The sequence below is a fragment of the Pituophis catenifer genome, unplaced genomic scaffold (genome assembly GCF_029215685.1).
Source record: "Pituophis catenifer annectens isolate HBS135680 unplaced genomic scaffold, rPitCat1.0.hap2 SCAF_2, whole genome shotgun sequence".
Taxonomy (NCBI): Eukaryota; Metazoa; Chordata; class Lepidosauria; order Squamata; family Colubridae; genus Pituophis; species Pituophis catenifer.
In genome coordinates this window covers 86815294-86828509 of record NW_027256882.1, presented here as the reverse complement: position 1 = coordinate 86828509, position 13216 = coordinate 86815294, and the positions used below count along the sequence as shown (strand labels likewise).

Sequence of the window (13216 nt, the reverse complement as noted above, 5' to 3'; positions counted from 1 at the left end):
GATACACTGATTGACTGGTTGAGCTGTTTGTACATAATGAGAAATAAAGCAGTAATTTGTTTGGCAGAAAAGAAGCAAAGAACACTAGAGCAGCTGGGAAGAGCGGAAAAGAAGAGGCAAAGCCACAGAAGAACAGAAAAGCAAGCTAGGGTGGGCAAGATAGAGAAGAAAGAACAAAGTAGCAGAGAGACTTTGTCTTCTCCCTGCTTGAAATCCTCCCAGGTTGGCTTTCTCTGGCCCGCACCAGTGCTCTGTGTTTTTCAGACCAGCTGCTGCTCCTTCTATCTGCAGTTCGATGCCTCTTCTTCTTCCGCTCATGAGCAGGGTCAGCCCAGGCCATCTGTAGAAGGATGCTCTGTTCCTCAGGAAGACACAAGGGTCTCTCTGTGACTGCAAAAGCTGCCTCCGCCCCCACCTCGCCGCCTCCTCCTCCTGCCTCCCTCTCTCTTTCCCTTATTTCTATTCTGGAAATAATATTGTCTTCGCTTAAAAAGAGTTTTAAGTAATGACTCCGAATGATTAATTGGTACATTGAATCAAGCAATTATAAAGAATCATACTGGCTTTGAATCTGGTGTAAATTAGCAATGTCTTGTTCTTCCCTCCAGTCGGTGATAAAATCTTGGCTTTCTCTCTCCTGGAAGAGGATCTAGGCAATTGGCCTACACCAATTAGACATGAGTCATTTGCATGGAAAATGTGGCCTCGTTGGGTTACATATTGTCTGAGGAACTATTAGCACAAGCCAAGCCATTGTAATAATAAAGGTGTGCAGGACTAGAACAAGAAAGACCCAGGTTTAAGCATACTTTCAGCCAACGTTCACTAAGTGCTTTTGGCCAAGCACTATTCTCAACCCAACCTACAGGACTGTGTAGGTTGTGTGTGAGGAAACATTGGAACAGGAAACTTTGTGTGTGCAATCTTCAGCTTCTTTAGCTTCTTATATTAAAAAGGAAGGAAGGAAGGAAGGAAGGAAGGAAGGAAGGAAGGAAGGAAGGAAGGAAGGAAGGAAGGAAGGAAGGCTATGACCATGCTCAAGACCAGTTTATACATGGTGGATAATGAGTCAGCTCCAAGCTTCATTAGAAGAAAGAAATTATCTAGATCCATTCATTGTGGATTTAGCCTAAGGTCTGACATAGAAACAAGATGAGTTAACTCTTGATTTCTGTTGGGTGAAATAAGGAGGTAGTATGTTTGATTTCACCATTCACAACTTTTGATACTGTTAATCTTGCTGGACCTTCTTTGTGAGATGAAGCTGAAGATTCAGTGATGTAGCAGTTCCGCTTGTATTGCAAGTTATTTCTGCTCAGCCTGGTGGCACGTGAGCTCTGCAAGCTTTCACCCTTCTCCTTTTTAAAATCTACTGAGCGAAATTAGCTAAGTGCCTTGAAAAAGATGTCCTCAGTATCAGAATGACACATAGTTCTATTTCTTTTTGGCACCCAAACCTCTGACTAAACTTTGAAATAAGCTGGAAGACAATCCATACTGTGAAATTGAATCGTGAAGTTCAAAGGCACTGTGGATAGTCTTAGATCATCCTTTAGATCTTCTTAGAGCATCTTTTATAAACTTGAGCTGGTTTTTCACTCATGGTTTTCCTGAGAAGGACGCCTGTTTATGATACACATGCTCTGGTAAACACGCCACACCGTTGGATGGATTGCTCTGTTTGGTTAAGTTGACATGTAAACAGTTTCCTGTATTATAATTATCAATTAGAAGTATGCGCTGATTTATAAATAAAATGACATATTGCTTTTACTTATTATTACATTTATAAACATAAGACCAGCCCTACTATATATCAAGTCAAGGTCCATCTTACTCCAGCATTTTGTTCTTCATAATGGCCAAATGCTCACAAACATGAAATAGAAACAAAATGGATGTTGCTTAGCTGAACGTCCCTTCTAAGCGCGCTGCTGGAGAATCCAAAAGCGAGGGTTAGTCATCAGTTCAGTAGTCAGCACTGAACAACAAGACACCTCCAGCCACGGCTGCCATGCTGGCAGGTACACTTATCAGCCCCAGCTCGCCATAGTAGAGCTTTAAGGGGCACAGAAAAAGGCGCAGGGAAGCCCCTGCGTGGCTGCAACACTGTTGCCAGGCAGAAACTAGTGTCGGAAATCAATCTGCGGCTGCGCAGCTCCTTCCCGGGCAAAAACTGAGCTACAGGCTTACCACGCATGCAGAAGCCTGTTGCCGGGAAGAATTTGGCCAGAAGAGGAGAAAACGTGCTCCGCCATTATGGCGGCCCCGTTCCACAAGCATTAGATCGAAAGCGCCGGCATCGGCTTTAGCGACAATTCGCTCCTTCCCCCACAGCGCAATAGGTGTGTAGCTGCTCAAAAGCAGCCCTCGCACCAGAAACAAGCAATCTGGAGGAGTTTACCACTGAGAGCAGGGCAGGGACTCATTAGCTGCCCCAACACACATGATGGACAAATTAATCAAGAAGAAGGTACCCTGGCAAGGCAGAGCTTCTTATTAAGGGACAAATAGATATGGCCAGACAGGATAGAGGCCATAAGACTTACCCAGCCATTGATAATGAGGAACAGAAGGAAAAAATTTGTTATTAATCCCAATAATTCGAAGGTATCCAAATCTAATCCAAAATCAAGGTCAAATCCAATCCAAGTTCAAATATTTATTTATTTATTTATTTATTTATTATATTTCTATACCGCCTTTCTCCCGTAGGACTCAAGGCGGTATACAGTCAAGAAAAATATAGACACACAAACATCATAAAATAAATATGAGAATCCAAAAGCGAAGAATTTATTCAAAAAGTTCAGACACTAGAGAGAAGCAAAAAAACAAGTCTGATTAACTGACTGAGTGAATAAAAACTGACCCTCTGACATACAAAGGAGGTGTGTCTACAGAAATTTAAAGACATACACTCAGTGCTGACTACTGAACTGATGAATAACCCTCGCTTTTGGATTCTCCAAGCAGCGCGCTGGAGAACTCCTTTTTACTGTTATTCACGTGGAACAGGTAAATTATATTCTGTCTTTTTCCTTTGCAGTCGGTGTTGTATATGAGAAGGGTTTCTCTTCATTTTTTCCCCACAGTAATCAGTAGGTTAGCTTGTGAGAGCCAGTTTGGTCTAGTGGTAAAAGCAACAGGCTAGAAACCAGGAGACTTTGAGTTCTAGTCCTGTTTTAGGCATGAAAACTGGCTGGGTGACTTTGGACCAGTCCCTCTCTCAGCCCACGATGTCAGGCTCAGGTCAGTCAAAAAAAGGTTAGGTTGAGAAAATGTTTCTGGGCTGCTGTTCAATGAAATCTGTGGCTCAGTTATGACTTCAACCCGGTCCTTCCAGTCCAATACTGCATGATATATTACATTCACTTTTTTTCTAAGCTACGGGTGCTAAACTTGATCGCATCTCGTGACATCACATGACGTATCACAACTTTTTTTGCCTTTGTGGAGCTGGAGTGAGGGTGGCCTGTGCGTGATGCATCTGGTCCATGGGCCGCCAGTTTGACACCCGTATTCTAAGCAAAGTAATTTGGTTACTTATTTGTAATTGTCTCCCATTCAAAGTGTTGATGCTTACCTTAAAAGCAGAGGTAGAAAACTTGTTCGGCATTGTACCACCTTTTTTGTCAATGAAATTTGGCAACAAGCCATAGAAAAATCAGTGGTGACACAATTTCCTACTGGAAATTTGGTGAGAAACATAAATGAGGGGAGGATGCATTAAGCTTTTGAATAGGTCAAAACATACCTAAAACAGAACATCATCATCATCATCATCCAAAACCAATCTCCCTCAGAAAATGGTAGAACTCTACAAAATTATCCATTTCGATTTTGCAAGGTGTTAATGCCTTGCTTTTCTTCACTCTTGAATCATCAAGCACAGTATTTAAAGGATGCTCCCAACCGCAAAATAAAATAAAATAAAAATAATCCAACCCTTCAAAATGCCTGATGAAGCATACCTTCCTATAACAATCTACACAATAATTCCTCAGAAGAGACTTCTTGTAACATTGTACGTGAAGTGATTAATGAAAGAAATGATGACAACAAAGCATTTCTGCTGGAACTGAAATGGAGCATTGGTGCCACCTACATGTCAGATAAATGAATATTTCATCAATCTATTTTTAGGGCCAGATTTCTAAAGAGAAGAAGATGCCAAGTTTACCAAGCTTGTTTCTGCAAAGATAGAGTTAGCAAATAGTTGCTGATTGTCACCTCTTTTGAAAAACTTTATTTTCTTTCATGCTTACAACAGGAACTGAGCTACTTTAGGCAGGTTTCTTGCCTAAAGATATCTTTAGGCAGGTGCATATCTCTGCAATTTTGAGAAGTGATTGTGGGCATTTTCCCCGAAGTAACTGCAGTAGAAGGGCTAATTCACAAAAGTTGCTATGGGAGGCAAAACCAGTCAGAAAATACCCATTTACCATTTACTCCATTGTCTTCTAAACTTGACCAAATGTTCCTTCTCACGCAATGTATCTTTGTTCTTTTTTTCCCTCAGGAAATTGACCCACTTTCTAACAAAATATTGGGGTACAGAACAGATGCTTTTTTTAAGGAAGTTTATGGGGCCCTACATAGCTTTTTACAAGTAATTTTGGAGAAGAAAGACTGTTCAGATGATGCCTTCTTTACACTACTTTGCTGTAAATATGACTATTTAATTTTATTCAGTTACTCTAAATAAAATTAAAGCCAAATGGAAGTTCTTGGTGCATGTGTAGTGCATGAGCTCAGATTATGGTTATAGAACATTTGGGCCCTTCATTTCATTTGAAGAAACTGTGCATAAGAGTAACAGAAGGATCCTTGTGACTGTAGATACTTTTTTTCTCCTCCTCCTCCATTTCTCTTTGCTTGTTTGATGTTTTATGTATTCTCTTTTAACCATTGAAATATCATTTTATAAATCCGAGGCATATTGCTTAGGTCAAGTATAGCTGTTGCCTCCATCTGTAACCTTTTGCATGAGCCAAGTGGGTCATGAAAGACTGCTTGAAACTTGATACATGGAAAGTGTATTCATAATAATTGCAAGCTAAGGACTGGAGATGGGAATATACACTGGAACAGGCAAGAAACATAAGCCGTGATGAGAAGAAATTACAAATATTTTCTCACTTGAATGTCATAGCTCAGCCTCAGAATCCAAGAACAATCCCAGGTTGGAAAATAGGACTGGAGAAACTCCTGATTGTATTTTTCGGGGAACTTCTGCCAGTCAGTTTTGACTGAGAAATAAATTCTCTTGATTTCAGGGGAAGGCAGCTTCCTATGTTTTTGACTTCCAAACACACTTTTTACAAAAGTGGCCTTGGCTGGGGGTATCCATTTGCATTTGCATTTGCATCAGAAAGCATACCTGGTTATTTCAATGTAGGTAAATCAGCACCGTAACATGAGGTTGTAGAATCTAGTTACAGGTTCTAGTTAAACAGGTTAACTGTTTATAAACCAGAGTTTCATTGTGTCTTGTGAAAAGTCCAGGATGAATTGTTTCCTTTGATTTTGTTTGTGCATATTTCCAGGCAGCTCATGGTAACTGGAAGGTAAAGCATTTTTAAAGGTTTTTTTTAATGCAGCCCTCACAGAGATCAAGCTTTGGTTCTGCAAAGCAGGGTTTATTGTTACATCCTCCCATAATAACCTTCAGGTGAAAGCACCAACCACCTCTTGACATAGAGGGTTCACATGCTAAGTGAACCATTTGGTGGTATCTCCTAATTTTAAGCAATCTCCACCTATTGATTTTTGTTCATTGGGGAGAATAAAGATGAGACTAGCTTAAAGGTTCTTAATTCAAATCCTACTGCTACATTTGTCTGGCCAGCTTTCAGCCTCTGTTAAATCACATCTTCCCCTATCATTATTTTTCTTCATTTTAGTAGATGATCCTCATTGTGAGAGGTTCAGAGCAAAACAAAACACACCCACTCACAGACACACACACCCGCAAACAAAGCCATTTGCATTGTACTTTCAAAGTTGTACCAGCTACTTCAAGAGAATAAAGTGCTATCAAGCTGCAAAGTGCTTTTACGGAGCCAAACACCCTTGACACAAAAATATAGGTAAAATAACACTTCAGAACACTTGGTTTTGTTTTGTTTTGTTTTGTTTTGTTTTGTTTTGTTTTGTTTTGTTTTGTTTTGTTTTGTTTTGTTTTGTTTTGTTTTGTTCTGTTCTGTTCTGTTCTGTTCTGTTCTGTTCTGTTCTGTTCTGTTTTGTTTTGCAGTGGTCTTAGCAGTCATCTCATGATCTGTTTTTTTAAGTTAATTATCTCTGGCCTTTACTCAACATGTGAGGACCACCTGTCAGATGCAGCATTATGATCATCTAGTAGCCAATGGCGGTATAATTTTTTTCAAATTGCACACTAACTGTCACTCATCTCACATGGACCCTAGTTCTTAAGCATCAAGGAAAGCTTACTAGTTTTTGTTAATACTGTCGGCCCCTAGGGGGAGAGCCTTCTCTGTGGGGGCACCGACGATCTGGAATGAGCTCCCCCCAGAGATACGGAGGATTCCGGATCTGCGCACCTTCCGCCGCGAGTTGAAGACGCTTTTATTTCATCAAGCTGGCCTCGCCTAAATCTTCTCCCTTTTAAGTGTAAATTTTAAATTTTTAATGTATTTTAAAATTATGGGTATTTTAAATTATGGGTATTAATTCAGCCAAATTTATTTAATTCATTTTATTTGATTTTAAATTTTGTATATCTATGTGTTTTATTTCATGGCTGTGCACCGCCCTGAGTCCTTCGGGAGTAGGGCAGTATAGAAATTCAATAAAATAAATAAATAAATAAATAAATAAATACTTCAACTTTGGGGATTTAATCTAAGTTATAAATTTGTTCACACTGACTGACTATTATCATTCTATGGCAGAAAGAGGAAAAAACATAAAAACTTGTGAGAAATCCTCTTCACTTAATGATTGCTGCTAAATAATATGCCAAGTCATATTGACCCCGCAGTGCCTGTATATATCATAGAATCTAAGGCACTCAAGACCAGTAAAATAGAAATAAAAGTGCTCTTGGACTGATGTCTAGCAATTTTGAATCTTTAGGATAGAATTCTAGCAAGGTAGACTATATCTTTGTACTATATATTCTGGTGCAATTTAATAAAGTAGGAATTAATCAGAGCACAAAGAGGATCCAGAAATGACATTTTGGTTTCAATCTTCAGCTTCCAAAAGTTCCTTGCTTCCAAAAAGGAGCCTTGGTGGCGCAGCAGACTAAACTGCTGTTAAAGTAGCACTTAGCTGCCAGCAGCCTGCATTTATTGCGAGTTCAATTCTCACCAGGCTCAAGGTTGACTCAGCCTTCCATCCTTTCGAGGTAGGTAAAATGAGGACCCGGTTTGTGGGGGCAATAAGCTGACTTTGTATAAAATAGAACACTGCTCGGGGGGGGGGGGGCAAAAGCCCTACTGAGCAGGTATATACAAAAGTATGAAGGCTATTGCTTAATGCATTGTAAGCCGCCCTGAGTCTCCGGAGAAGGGCAGCATATAAATCAAACTAATAAATAAATAAATAAAAATGAAAGTCCTACTGAATTAAGTAACTTCAGATGCATGTGCCTTTTGTTATATGTATACTTTGGTTTTAACTTTGCCTATTCTTTTTCTAGATGGAAACCCCTAATCTGGCTCTCAAATCTTGGATTTTCAATCACAGACACAAAGATCCACATACAGGAAAAGGTTTCATGTTTTCTTTATTATTGTTTTAAAAGATTTGTTTCATTTCCAAATATAGATCTAATTTCTACATGTAATTTAAAACTGTTCTAGAAATAGGCTCTTTCAGACAAGTTCTCCCATTGTTTTGTAACTTGGAACACAGAGACAAAAGGAACAGAGATACAGAGAGAAGGTAGGATTGATGTCACGCCTGCGCCATCTCTGGGGGAAAGCAGACACATCCAGTGTTCTTTGGGTAAAGGTTTTGTCCTTTTTCTTCAGAAGTGCATTTCTGTGTTGTATATCTTATGACACATAAGTCATGTTCATACAACATGCTGAACCTGGTTATTGCATTAACTAGTTTTCAGGGTTTTGCACACATTGCACCGTAACTGAACCAGTTGCCTGGGTTTGCATAACACTCAAGTCACAAAAACCAAAAGCCCAAGGTTAATGCTAGCCAAGCTATGCTATGCCTTTAAATCCTTAATTTATCTGCTTAAGCATGTTGTGCAATGTACACAGAGACTGAGATACTGATGTTTAACCTACGTTGAGCGAGGCAGCACAATTTGCTTACTGTTTGCACACTAGAAGGGCAGATATAGGCTACCCCTTCCGAAACTTCTGTGGGTTTGGAAATGAAAAGAAAGGAGAAAGAGCCCTTGAGATTTCACATGATTGCTTGCATCAATCAATGCACCTCTTTATTTTATTTTTTCCTCTTCCATTTCTACCCAGTCACTTTGCTGATAACAGTAGGTCTTTTAGCCCTCAATTGGTGCAGACATCCCAAACAACCAATCTTTGTCTCGTTGCAAACAAACATTGGAACCTTATCTCTAGCTCGAGTCTAAGTTAAAGAAAATAAATAAATATTAAAATACATAAAAGACAGTTAATGTTGCCTAACATTGAGAATGACCTGAAGAGGTTAAACAAATGGTCAATTGGCAACAGGGACTAATAAGTAACTAGTAACCTTTTAGGAGTACCTAGCATGCCACAAGAATGGTCTCTTGGAAATTAAGCCATTGGGCTGCCACATTTCTTTTGCTCCTTCCTTGCAGTTTTCAGATTTTCAAGATTCTTTACTTTATCCTACTAACGATAAAGATTTTTCCAGAAACCCAAGCTGTTGTTTTCATAGTTTTCCTACCTCACAGGGCTCGATATTAATCTTGAAAGCCCACTAAAACAATTCCCTGGTTCAATTTACAACTAGCATAATTAAGGTGGAATTTATGCTGTGTCACTATCTCATGTTTCCCCATTCCACCCCCTCTTCTGGTTTGAGAAGCATCCATCACACGATGCTTCTGTGAGACAGCAGTTACATAAGGCAATGCAGCTAAATTATCGATCTTCTGTTATTCTCCATCAATATCAGAAATCAGCCAGAAGTTTCAAGCTGACTTCCATCCTGTTTGGGCTTAAGAAGCAGATCATATAAAACAACTTAAGCCAAATGTTTGTAACTGCAAATGTAGTCTTTTCTCATCATGGCTCTTGTAACTGGACACCAAGCTTTAGAAACAGCTCCTACTACCCTGAGTTTCACACTGGTAGTAAGTTTTCTCTGTAGCTCAGACAAGATTTCTGGGTTCCAAACCCTCTTTAATGAGGACATAACATATGTACACTATACATAGTTAGTGAGCGTAACAACAAATACATTAAAAAAGATCTACTCTTATATACATTATTTATAAAAAGCAAATTGACCAGCCACCACCCCAATACAAAAATACATGTTTCTTATTATTTGCATTATAGTTATTTATCCCTAGAAATAATTACTGATTGACTTAAAAATTAGTTTAAACAACAATCCAACCATAAAATTTATAGGATACAATATATAAACAAATGAGGCTTTTTAAAAATGATTTTTGTAAGGTTGGGCGGAAGGTTGAAGATGATAAACATAGAGGGAAAACGTAAAATATGACTGAGATTGAACTAAATGATTCAGAACTCCATATACAGTCTGGACTCTGGATGAATATGGGGATTATTTTTTGTTCTTTTCTTCAGACCACATTCTTAGACAGTCAATTGGAAATGAGTGTCAGCTATTTGAAGGAAATCTATTTGTTTAGGATCACAGGTGTGATTCATCTGCTCTTTTTTTGTTGTTGTTACATGGAAATAATGCAGAAGAGGTTTAGTGTTTAGTGCAGGTCTTGCTGCACCAACTTCAGTGTAGAAATAATTACTCCACTATTCAAATGTCACCAAGAACAATTGGACTTTGGGAATTTGCTAATGCGAGGGCAGGAGCAGGGAAGAATTGTTGTCCATGTCCTCAGCTGGACTTAGACCAGGATTTCAGAGTGAAAATAGCTTGATCCTGATGCAACATTCATTTATTCTGAAGATTTGACTTGCTTAGTTATATTCCTCAAGTTCAGTTTTCAATGTATCCCATTTTGGAACATTTTTGTGTATGAATCAGTCGTTGAGAAATTTAAAAGAATAAAGTCACTAGCTTTCCAAGGTGTAAATTATTGGAAGCTGCAAGAGTCACAAGCTACGGCAGAGGGCAGTAAAGCTTCAACTAGTGCCTTTTATGTACTGTGACGCTAGAACTGACAAGCCACTTCAATGTGTCACATTAACTGAGTGAATACTACAGTCCAACATAGTTTTGTGACACATAGTTATCCCCCACCCTGCAATCCTGTTCCAGTTACTCCAGGGATGGCAGAAACATTATTGCTGAAAGTGCGCAAAAAGTGGATGTGCATAGAAAGTGAGGGATTTTGGTACTGTACCCCATACAGGGCCTACATGAAGTGCTGCTGTGCATAGGTAATAGCAGAAGAAAGCTACAGTCCTTTCAGTGCCAAAGTGTTCTAACACAAGAGGTCCAGTGTTTTCTATCTCAGGCATTCCTTCAAGCACCTTATTTCAGTCTGAGATTGTATTCCCAGAAACACAGCTATCTGATTAAGCTTAGCTGCATATCCGAACATCTGACATGGAATGGAAAGCTGAGGCACCTGCTCTGAGATATCTATTCCATCATTGTGGTACATGTATAAACACAATTCTCCATGAATTTGTACACTATAGGAGAGCGCTTACATTTTGAAAATACGATGCAGGAATGCTGAGTTTCTTGATCCAATATAGATCAATATTGGGAGGAAAAGTGCTGCTACTGACTAAGTTCTGAAATGTTCTGCATGCTGCAATCAGATTTGTACAACACAAAAAGCATGTTTCTGTAATCCAGGGCAGAAAGTGCATCTTTAAAACCTCGACTAGAGTTTGATTTGAACTGCTAGCTATAGGGCAACAGGGAAGAAATGTATTCCATTTCATTTGCTTAGTTTGTTAATGGATAGTTCATTGCTTCCTATAATACCAGAGGAACTACTTTTGTCTGATTAATGTTGAAAGGTATGAAAAATGTTCTTCAGGATTATGACAGAAGGGTAGGACAATTTTGCAAATATCATTATCAGCTTCTTGTTGCATAATAAGGATTATATATTAGGGCTAAGTACTAAATATAATATACATTCAGACTAGAGATGACTGTTTATACCTGGGAACCATCAGAGTACCCCTAAAGCTTCAAAATATTTTCACAAGTTGCCGATGCAGCACTACAACTAGCCTCATGATCATCATTCAAATCTTCTCAGAAAGAACCTATTGCATTTTTGTTCCCCTGTTGCAAGGACTAGGCTCTAGTTACAATGTAAAACAGGTATTAATATCAGGGAGGAAAAATTGAATTTTCCAGTCTTGGAATGTTATATCAGTTTTGATTACCATGTTTTTCATTAAAGTTTTCCAGAGTTTAAACATTCTAAAATCATCTTAGCTTCATAAAATCCTGCTTGCTATATGTCATTCATTGTTCAGATGACATATTTTTTCTGTTCAAGACCTTATAATTTCATGTTTTAAATCACGGATGAATCCTGAAAGCTAGCCTTCCCATATATGATGTCATCTAAAAGTTTTAGGATTGCAACTCCCAGAATTCCCCAGCCAGTGTGGTCCATTTATGTAGCATCAAGGGACAAATAATGTTTTAACGTAAGAGTCCAATTAACATAGAATCTTAAAACTGTGATTATTGCTTCCCAATGGAACAAACAAACAGAAGTTAGGTTTTGAAGACATGAACAATAGGACCAACTAAAGCTCGGTTCCATATAAGAAGAGAGAGCTACATTGCCCAATTTCCAGTGCCATCATCTCTTCTCTGCTTCAAATACCTCAGGATAATTCAGAACATGTAAATGGATCCTTGGAAACCAGTGCAAATCTTCACCCCATCACAACTGGTAGTTCAGAGGGCCTGTAGTTTCCCAATATGTCCCCATTAACCTGCCTCCCACTCTAAGTCTTACAACTACCTAAAAAGTGGCAAGGAGTTCATTGCAGAGGGCAGACAAGGAAACCGAACCAATGTCAGGGAGAGAGAAAAAAGTCAGGCCTGCCAAATGACATTTGAGGAGGATTAAGGATCTGTAGTTGGAGCTGGGATTGTGACCAATAAGATTTTTTTTAAAAAAGGAAATAATATTTTTTCTTTCTTAAACCCCTTCAAGCTCTAAAAAGCCTTCGCTTTTCATTCTGTAGCCTCAGTATAATATTCATATAATATAAAGCTTGGCCCAAGTCAACCATTCAGTAGTGAGCATCAAGTGAGAGCCCTACATCCAAGTTATTTAGCACAGTTGCTCCATTTTCTTCTGGTCCTGCTGACTTCTGAGTCCCCTCAGTGTGGGCCAGCTGGACTGGACATATAGAACTGAAGATATACTGTGTATCATAGCAGCCTCCCCTCCCTTTCCCTTGAAATGGGCTTATTTTTCCAGTTTATGTGCTCATTTAGACTACTGTTAGCCTGGCCGATCCCAGACTTTGAGAGAAAATCAAATGCCCAGAGAAAGTAAGAGATTGGCTTCTGGTCTAGTCCAGCCTGCAGCACTTCTGGCTCAGTGAGAGTGTGAGGATTTCATACTGGAATAGCACCCATGGCCCAGAATGTAACCAGGGATGAAAAAATGATACAGTACTAACACAGGGCAAGGGCAGGAAATGGATCGAAGCCAGTTGAGTTTCCCAAGGCTTTGTTGTGCATCACGGGGCTGCAAATGTCGCCTAGTGGCTGCCTCCACTCTTTAGGCCACCTGACATCCAGTCGATGATGATGAAGCTGAGGCTCATGATCATGAAGAGCACCCCGAGGCACGCAAAGAGGGATGCCTGCAGGGAGAAGAGATAGGAAGGAAGGAGAGTGTCACTTGCGGAAAAGAACCCCCAAATGGTGGAAGCAGAAGCACATGAATGTGTGCTGCTCTCCTCTCCCAACAACTGGAGCAAGGAGAATAATCTAGACATCCAAAGTTGAGAGCTGGCTTTAAATTGTGCCAGTTGTAGTTCAATAGAAATGGGTTGGCAACTGATTCATAACAAAGCATGCTCATACAACTGTATATTTCTATACTTCACATGTTCCCTCCCCC

The 13216-nt window shown here is 39.4% G+C and overlaps 1 protein-coding gene across 1 annotated transcript in view; it reads right to left on the bottom strand.

Moving 5' to 3' along the window:
- Positions 1 to 9317: 9317 nt before the first annotated feature.
- The window catches only part of SLC38A3 (solute carrier family 38 member 3), a 72796-nt gene continuing 68897 nt past the window's right edge, over positions 9318 to 13216 (bottom strand). Inside the window, exon 16 of the mRNA XM_070937090.1 lies at positions 9318 to 12956. Coding sequence (XP_070793191.1) covers positions 12852 to 12956 — 105 coding nt within the window. The 3' untranslated portion in view covers positions 9318 to 12851. The remainder of the gene's footprint in view (positions 12957 to 13216) is intronic.